Source organism: Loxodonta africana, chromosome 6 (assembly GCF_030014295.1).
Source record: "Loxodonta africana isolate mLoxAfr1 chromosome 6, mLoxAfr1.hap2, whole genome shotgun sequence".
NCBI lineage: Eukaryota > Metazoa > Chordata > Mammalia > Proboscidea > Elephantidae > Loxodonta > Loxodonta africana.
In genome coordinates, this window is record NC_087347.1 from 9,866,259 (window position 1) to 9,886,784 (window position 20,526).

The 20,526-nt window shown below is 49.1% G+C and overlaps 1 protein-coding gene across 1 annotated transcript; it reads right to left on the reverse strand.

Moving 5' to 3' along the window:
* Positions 1-20,504, reverse strand: SNORC (secondary ossification center associated regulator of chondrocyte maturation). Its single transcript, XM_064286545.1, has 3 exons — positions 6,657-20,504; positions 255-437; positions 1-110 (listed from the first exon to the last, which is right to left on the reverse strand). The coding sequence occupies exons 1-3, from the start codon at positions 6,730-6,732 to the stop codon at positions 1-3; spliced, it is 369 nt and encodes a 122-aa protein (XP_064142615.1). The 5' UTR covers positions 6,733-20,504.
* Positions 20,505-20,526: the final 22 nt, after the last annotated feature.

Sequence of the window (20,526 nt, forward strand, 5' to 3'; positions counted from 1 at the left end):
TCAGGAGGCGGTAAACTTCCTCAGCGCGACGACCACTAGCGCCAGCACCACGCAGGTGGCCAGCAGGGCAGCGACGACGATGGCGGCGATGGCGCCGGGCCCCAGCGCACCTGGAGGACGAGGAACTGGTCACAGCTGCCCCGCCCAAGCAGCTCCGCCCCACCGCGTGCTGCCCCTCCCCGGCCCCTCCGCGCCCCCTCCCGGGCCCCGCGCCCCCTCCCGGGCTCCCCCGCCCCCTCCCGGGCCCTGAATACCGCTGCCCTGGTCCAGCCTCTCCCGCGCTGTGCTGTCCTCTGGCCCTGATGAGGCAGTGGCAGCCGGGGCTCCAGTGGCCTCGGGCTCCCTGGCGGGGCTCGTGCTCTCTGCGGGGTCTTCTCCCGAGGGCAGCTCGGCGGGCTCGTTCCACAGCGTTGGCGCTGGCTCCTGCGGGCCCTCGGCTGCAAGCGCAAGGACAGGCGGTGCAACGAGGACACCGCCCCCGCAGGTCACCAGCGGGGCGGGGGCGGCTCGGCTGGTGGGCCCTGGGGCTCCCCAGAAGGGCCCCATTTCACAGATGAGACAGCTGAGGCCAAGAGGCTGCCCCCAGCCTGTGCGATGACAGACGGGGGGGGGGCGGTGGGGAGACACCGAAGGGACCAGCAGGCCCTGTCCCATAAAAGCCAGAGAACGAGGCTGGAAGCCGAGATGCAGGGCAGCAGAGGCAGAGGGGCGTGGCCTCATCCACATCCCGGGCCCCACACCAGGACTTGGGGCACTTCACCTCTCGCAGCAGAGCTCCATACCTGCGTCTGAACTGTGGGTAGTTGGGGTAGTTCACCTGCATGAGGTGACACCTGTGAGAACCCACCCACCCAGAGCCTCTCAGAGGCCAGGAAGTTGCGGCCCCTCCAGCAAACAGTCCCTGGTCACCAGCCCCACAAGGCAGCTACACTGCAGGGTTGGAAGGAGATGTCCACTGGGGCCCAGGGACCATCCTCCCCAGCCATGGTCAGCCACAGGACAAGGGAACCAGGGACCACACACACCCTCACGTGTCACAGGCATCAAAGCCCCAGGGGCTCCTACCCTAAGAAACTGGGGAGCTCACAATACGGCCTTTGCCCCCAGACAAGCCGGGGTGGGCAGGGTGTCTGTGCTCGGTGAAGGGTGGCCCCAGGTGAGGGCTGGGAAGGCCCACTGGGGTGGGTCGGTTAGCACTTCAGTCCCTGGGCTCGCCTCCGCCCCCCAGCCATTCTTTGCCCATGGGATTGGGGGGTACCTGGGACCCCAGAGAGTAGGAAGGAGACATTGTCAGGTCCTGCAAGAACCACAGGCTGAGAGGCCTATATAACAACCCCAGCTCCCACCTCGACCCAAGGACCATCCCATTCAATCCCCTGCCCCTCACCCCTACACCCCATCACAGAGCCTAGCCTGAGGAGCCCCACAGCTCCACCCCAAACCCTGGGCCCATCCTCCTTCCCAGAGAATCAGATGGAGCCTGTAGAAACCAGTGAAGTTCAAGTGGGATGGAAAGTGGACTCCAGGCCTCTCCATCTCAGCCCTAACCATGGGCACCACAGCTTCAGCAGGGTCAGAGCCCCTGTTTGTGACCAAGGGACCCTCAGCCCCAAGCAGGCCCCTAGCATGGACACACCATCTCGCTGACTCCAGCTACTCTGTGCTATAGGAAATGCCATTATCCCTGTTTTGGAGAGAAAACCATGGTTCTGGTCAAGAGAAGGAAGGCTGTGAAGGTGAGTGCTGGTGGTGGGGTCTGGAGCCCCTGACAACACTGTCACGGGCCATGCTTCCCTGGGAACTTGCAGGGTCAGTGTGGATCTGGCAGGCCTGTGGGTGCCTGGGCCACTTTCCTCCCTGCAGTCTCCCTCCCTGAGAGCAGGGGCCCAGAGACAAGCCAGACCCCTGCCCTCCTCTGAGGTCACCCCTCCTGAAGAGGGCATCCAGAGGAGACAGGGGCTTCTGGGTCTTTCCTGCCAACAGGGCCCACCCCGGGCAAATCTTGCAGGAACACCAACCAAACCCAAATTCAGGGACAGTCATAAAAGCACAGGACTCTTCAAAAATGTCAAGGTCATGAACGACAAAGCAAGGTCTAGGAATGATCTAGATTAGAGACTAAGGAGATACAACAACTAAGTGCAACCTGTGTTCCCCGGCGGGGAGAAACTGCTATGAAAGGCACTGTCGGATGGATGGGCCAACTTCGAATAAGGTTATGGATAGTGCTGCATCAGAACTAACTTCCTGAGTTTGTTAACTGTTATGGAAGAGAATGTCTTTCTGAGAGTACTTAGGGGCAAAGGGGCGTGATGTCTGCCTCTTACTCTCAAATAGCTCAGCATTTAGACAGATAATAGATACAGAGAGAAGGCAGATACATAGATGGTTGTTGTCCACCACGCATCCATCAGTTTGTCCTATTGTGGTGGCTTGCATGTTGCTGTGATGCTGGAAGCTATGCCACTGGTATTTCAAATAACAGTAGGGTCACCCATGGTGGACAGGTTCCAGCAACAGATGGTTGTTTTTGTTGTTGTTAGGTGCCATTGAGTCGGTTCTGACTCATAGCAACCCTACGTACAACAGAACAAAACACTGCCCGGTCCTGCACCATCCTCATGATGCTTGTTATGCTTGAGCCCATTTTTGCAGCCACTGTGTCAATCCATCTCATTGAGGGTCTTCCTCTGCTTCGCTGACCCTTTACCAAGAATGATGTCCTTCTCCAGGGACTGATCCCTACTGATAATATGTCCAAAGTACGTGAGATGAAGTCTCACCATCCTTGCTTCTAAGAAGCATTCTGGCTGTACTTCTCCCAAGACAGATTTCCTCTTCGGTCTTCCTTCTTCATTGTCCAGCTTTCACATGCATATGAGGTGATTGAAAATATTGTGGCAGGGGTCAGGCACACCTTAGTCTTTAAAGTGACGTCTTTGCTTTTTAACACTTTAAAGAGGTCTTTTGCACCAGAATTGCCCAATGCAATAGGTTGTTTGATTTCTTAACCACTGCTTCCATGGGCATTGATTGTGGATCCAAGTAAAATGAAATCCTTGACAACTTCAATCTTTTCTCCGTTTATCATGATGTTGCTCATTGGTCCAGCTGTGAAATTTTTTTTCTTTATGTTGAGGTGTAATCCATACTGAAGGCTGTGGTCTTTGATTTTCAGTAAGATCTTCAAATGTTCTTCACTTTCAGCAAGCAAGGTTGTGTCATCTGCATAATGCAGGTTGTTTCATACATAGATAGTAGATGGTAGGTAATAGATGACAGGTGATGGATAGATAGATGGTAGATACATTGATACACAGATACATGGATCATCGATAGAGGATAGATACATAGATGATTAAAATAAATAAACCAAGCCCATCAAGTCCATTTTGACTCACAGCTACCCTATAGGACAGAGTAGAACTGCCCCATAGGGTTTCCTAGGCTCTAATCCTCACAGGAGCAGACTGTCACATCTTTGTGGCTCTTGAGTTCAAACTGGCAACCTTTCAGTAAGCAGCCATGCACTTAAGCACTGTGCCACCAGGGCTCCTTACATAGATGATAGATGGTAAATAATAGATGATAGATAGTAAATAGCTACGTAAATACACAAATTATTGACAGATGATAGAGAGATAAGATACACAGATGTTAGATGATAGAAGATAAATGATACATGGATAGGTAGGTAGATAGGTAGTTAGACAGATCAACCCCCATTGCCTTCGCGACTCAACCACCCTTTAGGACAGAATAGATAGTGTCATGGGTTGAACTGTGTCCCCTAAAATATCTGTCAACTTGGCTAGGTCATGATTCCCTTGCATGACTGTCTACCATTTTATCTTCCAGTGTGATTTCCCTGTGTTATAAATCCTATCACTATGATGTATTAGTGGCAGTTATACTGATGAGGTCTACGAGATTAGTGTCTTAAATCAATCTCTTTTGAGATACTAAAGAGAGAAGCAAACAGGGAGACAGGGGGACCTCATACCACCAAAAAAGCACTCCGCCCTTGGGCCCCCCTGGTCTGGGTGACATGTCTGCTCTGTGTGTCTGCTGCAGTGGCCATTACAGGAGACCCTCCAAGGCTGGTCCAGGACTCACCTGCGCCCAGGCAGCCAGGGCCCAGGCCCCACTCCCTGCAAACCTGGGGTGGGCCAGCACAGACACCAGCCAGATGGAGAGTTTTGAGCCTCGTCTACAGTTCTCTGTACTCAGAAGGGAAATAAAACTTAGAGGCAGTAACCAGCCCCTCCCTAAAGTTATCCTTCTGGAAACCCGTGGACAGAAGCAATCACCGGTGTATTTGCCAGCAGGAGGTCCGTCTGAGGAAGGTGATGGCGGGACAGGAACACTGGGCAGAGGGACCTGAGCAAACAAAGACGTGGGGGACGAGGACGTGGGTGAGGAGGAGCAGCGGGTGTGCCACAGTGACGTGGACAGAAGTGAGGACGGAGACACTACGACCAGAGCACACGAGGCAGTCCCACCCCCCGGCTGTGCTGAGACCAGGCCCTGTGGCCCGAGGCAGCAGTGTCACCTCCGTGCGCTGACCACCAGGGACACCACCACACCAGCCCCGCCACCCTGCCTTTCGTAAATAAGTGTGTTTAACGCTCGACCTGACCACAGGCCTCAAGGCCAGGAGCCCGGCTCACAGATGGCCTTTGTGCAGCGTGAAGGGCCCTTTCATCCCTGCCCTGGACTCCTGCCCGTCAACCTGGTTGGCCCCCAGCGCAGGAGCTGTGGCCACAGGCAACTGGCAGGGAGGACCCCGCAGGCCGGGCCTGGACCTTAGTCCTCAGGCAGCCCCGTCCCTCCTGTCTGTCACAGGCCCCAGCCCACTGAGCTGAGGACAGGGGTCTGTGGGGCTTTGAATACACCAAGCCTGAGGTGGCCAAGACCAAGCACCAAGCACCCTCCCTGCCAGGACAGTAGGACAAACAGCCACCGCCAAGCAGCTTGTCCCGGAGCCTTGGGGTGGTGAGGCATGACTGGCGTCCTGCCCACCCAGGGTGTGCCTGCTCTCGGTAGGATACTTGGAGGGAGTCGTGAGGTGAGGCCAGGTGAGGTGCTGGTGAGGCCAAATATGAGGCGTCCCCAAAGCATTCCTGTGGCAGCACAGCCCACCCACCCATGCTGGGCCTCCAGTCTGATCCGGGGGCCTCTGGCGGCCTGGGCGGGGCAGAGCTGAGCGCCAGGGAGTGGAGGGAGCGGGGGGAGCGGGGAGAGCGGGGGCCCCCACACAGGGGCAACCCAGACTTAGCCGGGCAGGCAGCCGCAGTGCCTCTGCTTCCACCAGCTCAGCACCAGGTGGGTGAAGTGGTTCACCAACTGGGGGGCCACAGCCCCAAGGCCCAGCCATGAAGATGCCACCCTGCCCCCATACCTGGGGGGGGGCACCCAGCTGGCCCTTCTCCCAGCCTGCGTGAGGAGGGAGCTCTGCTCTGAGACCACCGAGCTCGGCGAAGGAGCGGAGATGTTGTATACCATTCCCGAACATTTACTGAGCACCCACTGTATGCCTGGCCCATCCTGAAACCGACACCTGTTGGCACCTGTTTGGCCTCAGTCCCGTGAGGGAGGCAGAAGCGTCGTGGTATCGCCACGGCACAGAGAAGGCACCGAGAGGCCAGGAGGGCAGAGCAGGAGCCAGCCCAGGCCGCTGGCTGCTTTCTTTTCGAGGTGCTTCCTGGGGCTTGTAAGAGAAGCCGGCCAGCCCAAAGCTGCACCATGGCCTGTTCCTTCTAAGCCCTATGTGCCCGAGAGGCCAGGCCAAGGTCCCCAGACTCACACCCCAGCCACTATCCCCAGAGCTGCGCTCCTGGCCCCATCATTTTCCATCCTCGCAGACACCCAGACACCCCCCATAACCGGTGCTGCTGGGTCTGCAGGTGGCAGGGCCTGAAGTGCCCTTCCTCAGTCAGGCTGCCCTCCACTGCCTCCCAGCAGAAGGTGCTGCTGTTTCCAGGAGCAGGGACCCTGGGGCTGTCCGCGCCTGATTCTCTGCAGCTCCAGCACAGCCACTGGTTGCCATGCCGGGTGGCCTCAGGGCCTGGGAGCCCACCACCTGAGCCTGTGGGTGTCCTCCCTCTCGCCGAACCCCAGAGCCGGCCATTTTAGCCTTAGCCTATAGTCCTCACAGTTTTGCTGAGAGGTCTCGGGCCCTGTGCTTTCTCTGGATTTTTCCATGAGGCGGGGACAGTACCTGGTCTTCGCTTGCTAAAAACATTTCAGAGAATCAGCAGGGAAGGACTGAAGGGTTTGGGGAAAGTCATCAACAAAGGCTCTGTAGTCTTCCATCCAGGGTGTAGTCTCCACCTCTTGCCCTGTGCCTGGTGCCCACTCCTGACCCCCAGACCTGGAAGCTTTCCATTTTTATGGTGCTGGAATAACCCCCATGTCACCCAGATGCTAAATGTCCTGGGCTCTGCTCCCCTACTTCAGAGGCTATCATCCCTGTCACTAACAATTCCCTGAGACCCCCGATGCAACCGCTGCCGACCTGTCTTCACAGGACCCTTTGCAGAATCGCCCCGATGGCCACCCATGTCCTGTGAGGGAGTAAAGCCCACGGTCCGGCCCCAAGGTGGCCGCTGGCCTTGGGTGGCTGGTGGCAGCAGAGCCGGGCCTACGCCCCTTACCTGTGAGCACCGCGGGGGCCAAGACCCCCGAGAGCAGCAGCAGCACCACGCGCAGGGGTAGAGAGGACGTCATCATGGCCAGAGCCAGCGCACTGGTGAGCGGGATGCACAGAGGACAGAGCTGGTTTAAACTCCGCGGCAGCGGGAAGGAGGCATCAAAGGGCTGGGACGGGCTTCCATCAATACCAACTCTGTCCTCCTGGGACACCGAGCCCGCCCCACATGGGCAAACGCACACACATACACACACAGAGCAAACCGTTACACAGCAGCCCCACCCTCAAGAGGGAGAGGAAATTGCTCCTCCTCTCTCTCACTCGCACACACACACACACTCACACACACACAGAGAACGCAACTAGACCGAGCACACACACCTCTCACACCCACTCCTGGGCTGCAGGAAGTGAAGGGGTCTCCAACTTTCCTGTGTGAAAGGGAACTTGGAAACGCAGCTCCTTTCCACTATCGTCTCGGTGGGCCTTGGGTGGGCCCAGGAACCCGCGTTCATTGCCTGTGGCCCAGGCTCTGCTCGCCCGGCGGGTCTCCATGCCACACCCAGAGTAAGTGCTCAGTGGAGCCTGTTAGAGATGCACTTTCAAGGCAATTTTAATCCAGATTTCCCAGCAGTTCCAGTCTCTCCCCTGAAGCCCGTGTCACTAAGAGTCCTGTGTCCCTCTGGTTGCTCTCTGCTCCCCCAGGTGTTCTCCTGTGACCTGAGGCTTCAGATACCTGTGCGCTCCCAACACCTATTCCCAGCCGGGCCTGGCCCCGAGCTGCAGCACCGCCGCCCACTGCCCCCCACCTGACAGTTCCATGGGTGGCTAACGGGCACCTCCAACTCAGCATGTCCAAACAGAACGGATCCACTGCCCCCAGCCCCCACCTCCCAGATGTCCTAGCCACACAATTTCCCTCACTCCCTACATCTGTCGACACCCCCCCCCCTTCAAACCTTCATGATTTCCCCGTTCTTAGGAAAAACGGCAAACTAAGGCAGGCCTCCATGACTTGGATCCTGCTCCCCAGCCCGGCCTGCAACATTCCGGCACACTGGCCTTGACTCGGTTCTGACAACACACCAACCTTGACCCTGCCTCAGGGCCTTTGCACTTGTTCCCTGCCCTGCCCAGAAAGTGGTCTCCCAGCTCATCACGTGGCTACCTGCTCATCATCATCCCGGCCACAGCTCTGATCTGATCAGCCAGCGCCCCACGCACCCACCACGTGACTTTCAGTTTCTTAACAGCACTTACGTTTACAAGAAATTATACTGTTTCTTTTTTGTTGTTAATTTCTGAGAAATAACGTATGTACTGTAAAGTGCACAAATCTTAAGTTTACAGATGGATGGACTTTTTTGGATGTATACACTTGGGGTAAGCATCACCTCAAATCAATACAGAACATTTCCAGCCCACAGGCAGGCCCCCTCGTGCCTCCTCCCAGTCAGTACCCCCAAAGCACAACTCTAACTTCTGTCACATAGTTTGCCTATTGTTGAACTTCAAATAAATGGACTCAATCGTATAATATGGAATCATATGACTTTTTTGTTCAAAATTATGAAGGCGAGATTGATTGATGTTGCATGAAGCAGTTCATTCTTTTCATTGCTGAATAAAGAGTTGTATGACTCTTTACCCATTCGCCTGTTGACAAATGCTTGGGTGGTTTCCAGATTTGGACCCTTTCAAGCACAGCTCCTGTGAATATTCTTGCAGGTCTTCTGGCAGACGTACGCACTCATTTTCCTTGCTGATACACCTGCAGACAGAGCTGCTGGGGCAGAAGGTTGTTGCTGTCACGGTGTGCCCTCGAGTCGATTCCCACTCATAGTGAACCTACAGGACAGAGCAGAACTGCCCCATAGGGTCTTCTAGGGTATAGTCTTTACAGGAGCAGATCGACAGATCTTTCTTCCCAGAGCCACTGGGGGCTTCGAACCTCCGACCTTCCAGCTAGCTTAACCACTGGGTCACCAGGGCTCCTGCAGGTTAGAGGGCAGCTATTACGTTCAGCTTCAGCAGATACTGCCGAGCAGCTTCCCAATTTATACTCTCATCAGCAGTATGAAGGTGGGAGGAGAGAAGTGACTGCTTCGGATTTTTTGACAGCAGCAGCTGGCTACAATAGCATCAGTGACAAAGGGTCAGGTGCCTGACTGCAGGGGCAGCCACAGAAGCCTGAAGTGCAGGCTCCTGAGGCCTCGGGCAGCCGAGCTCGACACCAGGAGCCTCAGAGGGCGGTGCTGTGGCTTCTGAGTAGTCTCTCTGCTCCTCCAGCCCAGGGCTGGAGTCAGCTTCCTAGTTAGTTACTGGTTTTTGAGTTATCTCATCATCCTTCTGCTGCTGCTGTAGTCCTTTCAACCTCCTCCTAACAAATTCCTCTACTAAATCTCTTGTTTGAAATACTTAGAGTGGTCACTATTTCCTCATCAGATCCTGACCAATACAATACTTGGTGCTGGAATGGTCCGAGGAAACAGTTCCTCAAAGATGTGTATCTGGGTTTGGTTTTTCACTGTTTGAACGTGAATGTGGGGAAGCCTTCATTGTTAGTGAAGAATGAGACACTGGTAATATAGGCCCTATATTAAAGCTTGCAGTTGTTTACATAAACGCCTATTAAAGACAAGGCTTAAAGAACCTTTATGGTAGTAATGGAGCCCTGGTGGTGCAGTGGTTAAGAGCACAGCTGCTAACCAAAAGATCAGCAGTTCGAACCCACCGGCTGTGCTGCAGGAGAAAGATGTGGCCGTCTGCCTGTAAAGACTGTGGCCTTAGAAACACTATAGGGCAGTTCTACCCTGTCCTTTAGGTTTGCTATGAGCCGGAGTCGACTCAATGGCAATGGGCTGAAGTTACTAAAGGAGTCCTTGGGTGGCATAAACGGTTTGCACTTGACCTAGAGGTTGGCAGTTGGAACCCATCCAGAGGCACTGCGGTATAAAGGTCTGGCAACCGGCTTCCATAAAGATTTCGGCCATGAAAACCCTTAGGGAGCAGCTCTACTAACACGTGGGGTCAACAAGAGTCAGAATCAACTTGATGGCAACGAGTTTGGTCTTATCTGTTACCAACGCACATTGACTATTTATGGGTGACATGGTATCTGAGATGTTTTAAAATATTCTAGGGGGAAAAGGTAGGTAAATAAAGGTGGCAAATGTCAGTAATTGTTGAAGTTGGGTGGTAACAGGTGGTTTGTTACACTGTTTGACTTGTATGTTTGAAAATTTTCATTAAAAAACTGAACTTGGAAAAAAGCTAATTCAAGGCCATTGTTGTTATTAGTTGCCACCCAGTTGATTCCAACTCATGAAGAACCCATGTGTGCAGAGTAGAATTGTGCTTAATAGGGTTTTCAAAGTTGTGACCTTTCAGAAGCAGGTCACCAGGCCTATCTTCCAAGGTGCCTCTGAGTGAGTCAATCCACCAACCTTTCGCTAATAGTTGAGCACTTAACCTTTTGCACCACCCTGGAATCCTACTCATAAATTCATGACTGTTAAGGATCAGACCTCTGAGGAATGAAGGTGACATGTTGCCAGAGGGCCAAAGGGACATGGACTGAGCGTTGTTGTTAGGTGCTGTCCAGCCGATTCCAACACACAGCGGCCCTACGTACAACATAATGAAACACTGCCCAGTCCTGCACCATCCTAACAATCCTTGTTATGCTCGAGCCTATTGTTACAGCCACTGTGTCAATTCATCTCATCGATGGTCTTCCTCATTGTCACTGACCCTCTACTTTACCCAGCATGATGTCTTTCTCCATCGACTGAGCCCTCCTGATAACATGTCCAAAGTATGCAAGGCGAAGTCTCATGATCCTAGCTTCTAAGGAGCATTCTGGTTGTACTGCTTCCAAGACAGATTTGTTCATTCTTTTGGCAGTCCCTGGTATATACGATGTTCTTCAGCGACACCATAATTCAAAGCCTTCAAGTCTTCTTTGGTCTTCCTTATTCATTATCCAGCTTTCGCATTCATTTGAGGAGACTGAAAACATCGTGGTTTGGGTCAGGCGCACCTTAGTCCTTAAAGAGACATCTTTGCTTTTTAAAACTTTAAAGTGGTCTTTTGCAGCAGATTTTCCCAATGCAATGCGTCTTTTGATTTCTTGACTGCTGCTTCCATGGCTGTTGATTGTGGATCCAAGTGAAATGAAATCCTTAACAAGTTCAATCTTTTCTCCATTTATCTTGATGCTGCTTATTGGTCTAGTTATGAGGATTCTTGTTTTATGTTGAGGTGGGATCCACAATGAAGGCTGTAGTCTTGGATCTTTAATAAGTGCTTCAAGTCCTGTCCACTTTGAGCAAGCGAGGTTGTGTTATCTGCATAACACAGGCTGTTAATGAGTCTTCCTCCAATCCTGATGCCACTTTCTTCTTCATACAGTCCAACTTCTTGGATTATTTGCTCAGCATACAGAATGAATAAGCATGATGAAAGAATACAACCCAGATGCACACCTTTCCCTACTTTAAACCATGGAATTTCCTCTTGTTTTGTTTGAACAACTGCCTCTTGATCCATGTACAGATGCCTCATGAGCACAATTAACTGTTCTGGAATTCCCATTCTTCACAATATTATCCATAATTTGTTATGATCTTCACAGTCAAATACCTTTGCCTACTCAATAAAACACAGGTAAACACCTTTCTGGTATTCTCTGCTTTCAGCCAGGATCCAGGCGACTTCGGCATGACATCCCTCATCCCACATCCTCTTCTGAATCTGGCTTGAATTTGGTGGCAGTTCCCTCTCGTTGTACTGCTGCAACCATTTTTGAATTACCTTCAGCAAAATTTTACTTACGTGCGATATTAATGTCTGTTCAATAATTTCCACATTCTGTTGGATCACTTTTCTTTGGAATGGGCACAAATATGGATCTCTTCCAGTCGGATGGCCAGTTAGCTCTCTTCCAAATTTCTTGCCATAGACAAATGAGCACCTCCAATGCCGCATCCTTTTATTGAAACATCTCAGTTGGTTCTGTCAATTCCTGGAAGCTTGTTTTTCTACATTCCCTTCAGTGCAGCTTGGATGTCTTCCTTCAGTACCATCAGTTCTTGATCATATGCTACCTCCTGAAATGGTTGAAAGTCAGCCAAGTCTTTTCGGTACAGTGACTCTGTGTATTCCTTCCATCTGCTTTTAATGCTTCCTGTGACTTTCAGGGTTTTGCCTATAGAATCTTCCACTATTGAAACTCAAGGCTTGAACTTGTTCTTCAGTTCTTTCAGCTTGAGAAATGCTGAGCATGTTCTTCTCGGTTGGTTTCCTATCTCCAGCTCTTTGCACATGTTATTATAATACTTTACTTTGTCTTCTCCAGCCACCCTTTGAAATCTTCTGTTCAGCTCTTTTACTTCATCATTTCTTCTGTTACCTTTAGCTACTCAATGTTCAAAAGCAAGTTTCAGAGTCTCATCTGACATCCATTTTCATCTTTTCTTTCTTTCCTGTCTTTTTAATCACCTCTTGCTTTCTTCTTGTATGATATCCTTGATGTCATTCCACAACTCGTCTGGTCTTTGGTCATTAGTGTTCAATGCATCAAATCTATTCTTGAGATGGTCTCTAAATTCAGGTGGGATATACTTGACTATATACTTGAGTCCTCCACTGTCTGTCAATTTGTCGTACTGTGGAGGTTTGCGTGTTGCTGTGATGCTGGAAGCTATGCTACCAGTATTCAGATACCAGCAGGGTCACCCATGGAGGACAGGTTTCAGCTGAGCTTCCAGACTAAGACAGACTAGGAAGAAGGGCCTGGGAGTCTCCTTCTGAAAAGAATTAGACAGTGAAAACCTTATGAATAGCAACAAAACATTGTCTGATAAAGTGCTAGAAGATGAGCCCCTAGGTTGGAAGGCACTCAAAAGATGACGGGGGAAGAGCTGCCTCCTCAGAGTAAAGTTGACCTTAATGAGGTGGATGGAGTAAAGCTTTCAGGACCTTCATTTGCTGATGTGGCAGGGCTCAAAATGAGAGGAAACAGCTGCAAACATCCATTAATAATTGGAACCTGGAATGTATGAAATATAAATTTAGGAAAATTGGAAATCATCAAAAAATGAAGCGGAACGCATAAGCATCGATATCCCAGGCATTAGTGAGCTGAAATGGACAATCATATAATCTACTATGCCAGCAATGACAACTTGAAGAGGAATGGTGTTAAATTCATCGTCCAAAGGAACATTTCAAGATCTACCCTGAAGTACAATGCTCTCTGTGATAGGATAACATCCATATGCCTACAAAGAAGACCAGTTAATACGACTATTATTCAAATTTACGTACCAACCACTAAGGCCAAAGATGAAGAAATTGAAGATTTTTAACAGCTGCTGCAGTCTGAAATCGATCAAACATGCAATCAGGATGCATTGATAATTACTGGTGATTAGAATGTGAAAGTTGGAAACAAAGAAGGATCAGTAGTTGGAAAATATGGCCTTGGTGATAGAAACAATGCCAGAGATCGAATGATTAGAATTTTGCAACAATGATGACTTCTTCACTGCAAATATCTTCTTTCACCAACATAAATGACGACTATACACATGGACCTTGCTAGATGCAACACACAGGAATCAAACTGACTACATCTGTGGAAAGAGAATGGAAAAGCTCAATATTATCAGTCAGAACAAGGCCAGGGGCCGACTGTGGAAAAGGACCATCAAGTGCTCATATGCAAGTTCAAGCTGAAACTGAAGAAAATCAGAGCAAGTCCAGGAGAGACAAAATATGACCTTGAGTATATCAGAGACCATCTCAAGAATACATCTGACACGTTGAACACAAGTGGCTGAAGAACAGACGAGTTGTGGAAGGACATCATACATGAAGAAAGCAAGAGGTCATTAAAAAGACAGGAAAGAAAGAAAAGACCAAGATCGATGTCAGAGGAGACTCTGAAACTTGCTCTCAAGCGTCAAGCAGCTAAAGCAAAAGGAAGAAATGATGAAGTAAAAGAACTGAACAGAAGATTTCAAAGGGCAGCTTGAGAAGACAAAGTATAATAATGACATGTGCAAAGAGCTGGAGATAGAAAACCAAAAGGGAAGAACACGCTCAGCCTTTCTCAAGCTGAAAGAACTGAAGAAAAAATTCAAGCCTCGAGTTGCAATCGTTAAGGATTCTATGGGGAAAATATTAAATGACGTAGGAAGCATCAAAAGAAGGAATACACAGAGTCATTATACCAAAAAGAATTAGTCAATAGTCAACCATTTCAAGAAGTGGCATATGATCAGGAACCGATGGTACTGAAGGAAGAAGTCCAAGCTGCTCTGAAGGCATTGGCGAAAAACAAGGCTCCAGGAACTGATGGAATATCAATTGAGATATTTCAACAAACAGACGCAGCACTGGAGGTGCTCACTCGTCTGTGCCAAGAAATATGGAAGACAGCTTCCTGGCCAACTGACTGGAAGAGATCCATATTTATGCCTATTCCCAAGAAAGGTGATCCAACCGAATACAGAAATTACAGAACAATATTAATATCACACACAAGCAAAATTTTGCTGAAGATCATTCAAAAACTGCTTCAGCAGTATATCTACAGGGAACTACCAGAAATTCAGGCTGGTTTCAGAAGAGGACGTGGAACCAGGGATATCATCGGTGATGTCAGATGGATCCTGGCTGAAAGTGGAGAATACCAGAAGGATGTTTACCTGTGTTTTATTGACTATGCAAAGGCATTCGACTGTGTGGATCATAACAAATTATGGATAACATTGCGAAGAATGGGAATTCCAGAACACTTAATTGTGCTCATGAGGAACCTTCACATAGATCGAGAGGCAGTTGTTTGGACAGAACATGGGGATACTGAGTGGTTTAAAGTCAGGGAAGGTGTGCATCAGGGTTGTATCCTTTCATTGTAACTATTCAATCTGTATGCTGAGCAAATAAGTCGAAAAGCTGGACCATATAAAGAACGGGGCATCAGGACTGGAGGAAGACTCATTAACAACCTGCGTTATGCAGATGACACAGCCTTGCTTACTCAAAGTGAAAAGGACTTGAAACACTTACTAATGAAGATCAAAGACCAGAGCCTTCAGTATGGATTGCACCTCAACATAAAGAAAACAAAAATCCTCACAACAGGACCAATGAGCAACATCATCACCCATAAAGAAAAGACTGAAGTTGTCAAGGATTTCATTTTACTTGGATCCACAGTCAACAGCCATGGAAGCAGCAGTCAAGAAATTAAGACACATTGCATTAGGCAAATATGCTGCTAAGGACCTCTTTAAAATGTTGAAAGCCCTATGAATCAGTACAGAATACTGCCCAATATACTGCTGGAAGATGAGTCCCTAGGCTGGACCAAAACCCATTGCCGTAGAGTCAATTCTGACTCATAGCGACCCTATAGGACAGATTAGAGCTGCCCCCACAGAGTTTCCAAAGGAGCACCTGCTGGATTCGAACCGCCGACCTTTTGGTTAGCAGCTATAGCACTTAAGCATTACACCACCAGGGTTTCCTCTGGAAGGCACTAAAAATATACAGGGCCACAACAATGGATTCAAACATAACAAAGATTGTTGTTGATGTTCGGTGTTGTCAAGTTGGTTGTGACTCATTGCGACCCTATGTACAACAGAACAAAATAGTGTCCAGTCCTGCACCATCCTCACAATCATTGCTATGTTTGAACCCATCATTGCAGCCACTGTGTCAATCCATCTCATTGAGGGTCTTCCTTTCTTTCGCTGACCCTCTCCTTTACCAAGCATGATGTCTGTCATGGATTGAATCCTGTCCTCCCAAAATATGTGTCCACTTGGGTAGGCCATGATTCCCAGTATTGTGTGATTGTCCACCATTTCGTTATCTGATGAGACTTCCCTATGTGTTGTAAATCCTACCGCTATGATGTTAGGATGGATTGGCGGCAGTTATACTGATGAGATCTACAACATTAGATAGTGTCTTCAACCAATCTTTCTGAGATATAAAAGAAACAAGCGGAGAGACGTGGGGACCTCATACCACCAAGAAAGCAGCACCTGGAGCAGAGCACATCCTTTGGACCTGAGATTCCTGTGCAGAGAAGCTCCTAGACCATGGGATGATTGATGACAAGGACCTTCCTCCAGAGTCGAAAGAGAGATAAAGCCTTCCCCTGGAACTGGTGCCCTGAATTTGGACTTCTAGCCTACTGGACTGTGAGAGAATAAATATCTGTTAGAGCCATCCATGTGGGTATTTCTGTTACAGCAGCACTAAATGACTAACACAATGCCCTTCTCCAGGGACTCATCCCTCCTGATAACATGTCCACAGTACCTGAGATGAAATCTTGCCATCCTCGCTTCTAAGGAGCACTCTGGCTGTACCTCTCTCAAGACAGACTTGTTCTTTCTTCTGACAAGCCAAGGTACATTCAATATTCTTTGCCAACGTCATAATTCAAAGGCATCAATTCTTCTTTTAACAAAGATTATGGCCTAGGAGACCCTATGGGGCAGTTCTATCCTGTCATATAGGATCCCTATGAGTCAGAATCAACTCGACAGCATATAACAAGAGGGAGGCTGGAGTTCTCAGTGGTGCAAATGGTTAATGCGTTCAGTTGCTAACAAAAAAGTTGGAGGTTTGAGTCCACCCAGAGGATCCTCAGAAGAGGGAGGTTACTCCTATTTGATATGCTCTACTGTGTCTATACATGAACCCACCAACTCCCTTCTCACTTGTTAAATGGCCTACAAATAGTATTTATCGAGTACTTATGTGCTGGGCATGTGCTATTTGCTTTAATTATATTAAAGTACAACTATTTTATCTGATTATTCCCATTTCAAAGATGGGAAAACAGAAATACAAAGAGAAACTTGCCCAAAGTAAGTGATGGGACCAACAGTCAAATCTGATAGGTTGACTCCAGGGCCCCCATTCACAGAACCACTCAAGAGTTCATGCTATAAAAACAACCCATCCTATATACAGTGTAGAAGTGGGAGATGCTAGACACATCAAGGGTGAGCCACTGGAAACTGATCCTGGTCCCTGCTCTGCACAGTAATGGAAACCAGAGACTGTTCTGAGTCCCTTCATTGGAAAAGACAAGTTCTCAAGCTCAGGCTAAACTGGGGTGGGCCCCTAGAATCCCCTTCCCATGGTCAATGAGAACAACCTCAACTACTCCAAATGTTTCCCATTTCAAAACAGAAGACTGAAGAGAACGACATGGTAGAGACTGCTGACCACGAACACAATGCCCATTCTCTACATTTCCTACTAGCAGAATCTCGGTGGTGTTCGGGGCGGCAAAAGTGCTCAACTAAAACCTCGTGTTTTCCAAACTTTCTCCCAACTAACTGCAGTTATGTATCTACCTTGTGGCTGATAAGACCTAAGATGCCACCCTGCCTCGTCCTTCTGCCTGAAATGAGGGCACGATGGCTGGTGCTCTGGCAATCACATTGGACCATGAGGTAACCTGGATGATGGAAGCCGCAATCAGGATGTGAAATAGCAAGAGCCAGCCTTGGACTGGTAACTCCTGGATTTCACTGAGAAAGAAACTACCTTAATTTAAGCCATTGTCTCTCTGTGTCTTGTTCTTTGCAACTATACCTAATGCTGACTGACCAACCATTTGCAGGACCATTTCTCATGCTATATGAAGAATTCAAAGGAAAAAGAAATTTGCTGCCAAGGCAAACTGACCTAACATTCCAGCTACATTTGGGGGGACAAGTAAACTATCCTTGAAATGTGATATCTCTCGTCCTCAAACCACCTGGGCTGAACCCAGTGCTGAGGTGGCCCTGAGGCTCACCCTCATCATAGCATCACTTTGCCAGCAGTGAAAAGGGAAGCAATGGCAGCCTTCAGCTTAGGTCACAGGGCAGTAGCCAGGAGAGCTCGCATCTCTTCCTCCCTAGAGTCTGCATACTATTCCTCCCACATGGTAAACCACAGCTGTGGTGGTTTCTTTAGCTGCAAAACATTCCCAACTGAATGGCTCCTGGAGGTTGCAGCACAGTGAGCTGCTTTTATATGGCCTTTCTAGCCATGATCTCTTAATGCCCACAAAATGATTATCTGGAAGTAGGCAAATAAGGTGTGAAAAACTCTTGCAGAGAATTGACAGTGGCTATGCAAACAAAAAAAAAAAATTTTTTTTCTTTTATGCAAACAAGGTGCCTGTGGCCCACCACAAGGATTGGTCAGTTTTGCCATCCTGCTAGGCTTAAAAGAACCAATCTCACAGAAGTTGAGGGGGACCTCACAACCATCAAGAGCTAGGAGCATAGGGTGTCCCTGAACTGAGAACCTTCTAGACCCAGGAGATAGAGAGAGCTATAACACTGGAGGCAGCATGAGATGGCAGCAGCACGGGACTAGCAAATGACCGCAGTGGGCTTGTGGACCCACGGAGTGAGAGAGCTGAGCGTCTTTGAGCAGCAGGCTTCCTGGTGGAGTGAGGTGCCACCAAGCACTTACCGGAGGAGCTAAACGGTAGTAACACTTGCCCAGGTAGGGCAGAGGCCCAGTGGCAGAAGCCAAGAGCTAGGCCTACGTGTGGGAACTGCCGAAAAGAAGCTGTCCAGATTGAAGAACTTATCCTGAGCTGTTCCTGTTACTTCCAAGTTGATTCCGAGCCCAAGCGGCAGCCTGTTACTTTCCTAATAAACCATATAATTGTGAACATGGTCTGCAAGTTCAGTATGTGGGCACTGCAGCGGATTATCCAACTCAGCCGAGACATAGAGAGGGACAGCTGGCGTCAGAATTGGCAAAAAGGTTGGAAAGTGGAATTATGTTTGACTCGCACCTCATGGAAATCAGCTTGGGGCTGATGGTGATTATCCTTCCCCCTCGTGAAGTTAGAGGACTTCGGATGCTACCGTTTTATAGAGGGAGATGCTCCTCTTTAAGGCTGCAGGTTCCCAGTCCAGAAGTGGCACTCCCAAATGCTTTACAGGTCCATCATTCCCAGGGCATCTCCCAAGGTCAATAAAACAAACAGCTCCCCGTGGTCCCCACAAGCGCTGCAGCCTTGCCGTCAGGAACTCAAGGAACCCATGCAGGACCACAGCCAGCATTCAGAGCTAGGCTTTTTCCATTCCAAGAAACCCATCAAGTATGAGGCCAACTTCCAGTTGGAATACAGTAGCTTACTCTACTCAGAACGTGCATGCCTCCTGCTCTAAGTTCTACTTTCCACACTGAAAGCACAGTATAGAACTACGTTCACTTCAAAGGTCACTTCTAGTTAAAGAGTCCACACACAGTGACTTTTTATTTTTATTAGTAATACCAAGAAGGGTATTTTGTATGAAATAAGTTGGTTTCTTCACCAGGTCAAATACATTTTAAGATACTGTGTATAAAACAACACAGGTTGTCCTAAGCGGAAAACAATTGGTTAAAACGAAGCCAGAAGTAGTACCATTATCTATCCTGAAATTAAGAAAAAATTCCCTCAACTTAGAGCCACTGAAAGAGTTAAAGTTCCCTGACGCATATGCATAAACTCATTTTACGCAAATTATATTTTCCAAAAATGGCCACAATAGTATCTCCCACGCCCATGCTCTTCTAAAGGTGACCTGCCGGTCCACCCACTGAGAAGCCACAGTGGGTGAGTGGATTTGTGACTACTCTGACAGAGTACAGTGTCAGAGAAGTGGCACTGTGACTTATGAGCTTAGGTCAGATAAGGGGATGCAGCTTCTGCCCAGCTTTCCGGGGGAAGCCAACCACCACATAACAAGTCCAACCACCGAGACTGCAGTACTGGAGAGGCCATGTCTGGTTCCTCCAGTCAGCACCTCAGCTCAGTTCCCAGCCAACAGCCAGCATCAATGGCCAGGTACGTGAGAGAGCCATCTTGAACATCCAACCCAATGGAGCCTTCCTAAGACTGCAGCCCCAGGTGGTATGTGATCACAGCCACATGAAACCCCATGAAAGAACTGCCCAGCTGAGGAGCCCTTCCCAAATTCCTGACCCAGAAGATTACATGAAGTGGTTGTTTTGGGCCTGTTTGGGGTCAATTTGTTATACAGCAGCAGTAACAAACACGAACTCTCCTGGGGAGGTCTCCAACTATCTTGTCTGGTAATCAAACTATCTTGTCTCTTCATTATAGTAACTGGCAACAAATAGTGCACAAAACAAATATTCCAAAACTCAGGAAGAGTTAAGAGAATCTGGAAATGAGTTTCTCAAAACAGATAGAGAGAGCAGTGGCCACAAATGGAAGACTGAGCAAATGAGAATGTGAGAAAGTAGAATCAAGAGAGACAGGAACAAACACCCCCAGGGCAGTAAGTGGGAAATTCCTCAGGTAGACGTCTCCTGGTTAAGCAAATGGAACATTCCATTACTAAAATGACCTAGATCCCCCTAAACCGCCCATTCCACTCTCCAGTTTTTTTTTTTTTTTCCCTGAGCAAACAGTCTAGTTTGGGAGTTGCATGTGGGCTCAGAAGGGGCATGCTCAGAGGGGACATGTCTGTGGGCACAAGGAGGGGAGCCGACTCACGAGTCACAGAAAGGGAGAAAGTGAGCTTCTGTCACAGTCAAAGGAGGAAAGACGTTTGGCAAACTTACCAGTATTTACCTTGACCTCTGCGTTCTCAAGTACACAGCCAGCCAGTGTTCCAGGGCCTGGCGGAAAAAGCCCGGCCGTCTCCATGTCTCAGGCACTCACTCGGAGCTTTTCCATGGTGCCAAGAGGGACGGTTTAGCACCAAGCTCAGCCTTTAGCGCCAAGCTCAGCCTTCATGAAGGCAAGTACAAGAGATATGCTCCAACAGAATACAGCCCTGTTTTATTTAAGTTCTTTATTTTCCTCCACGCTG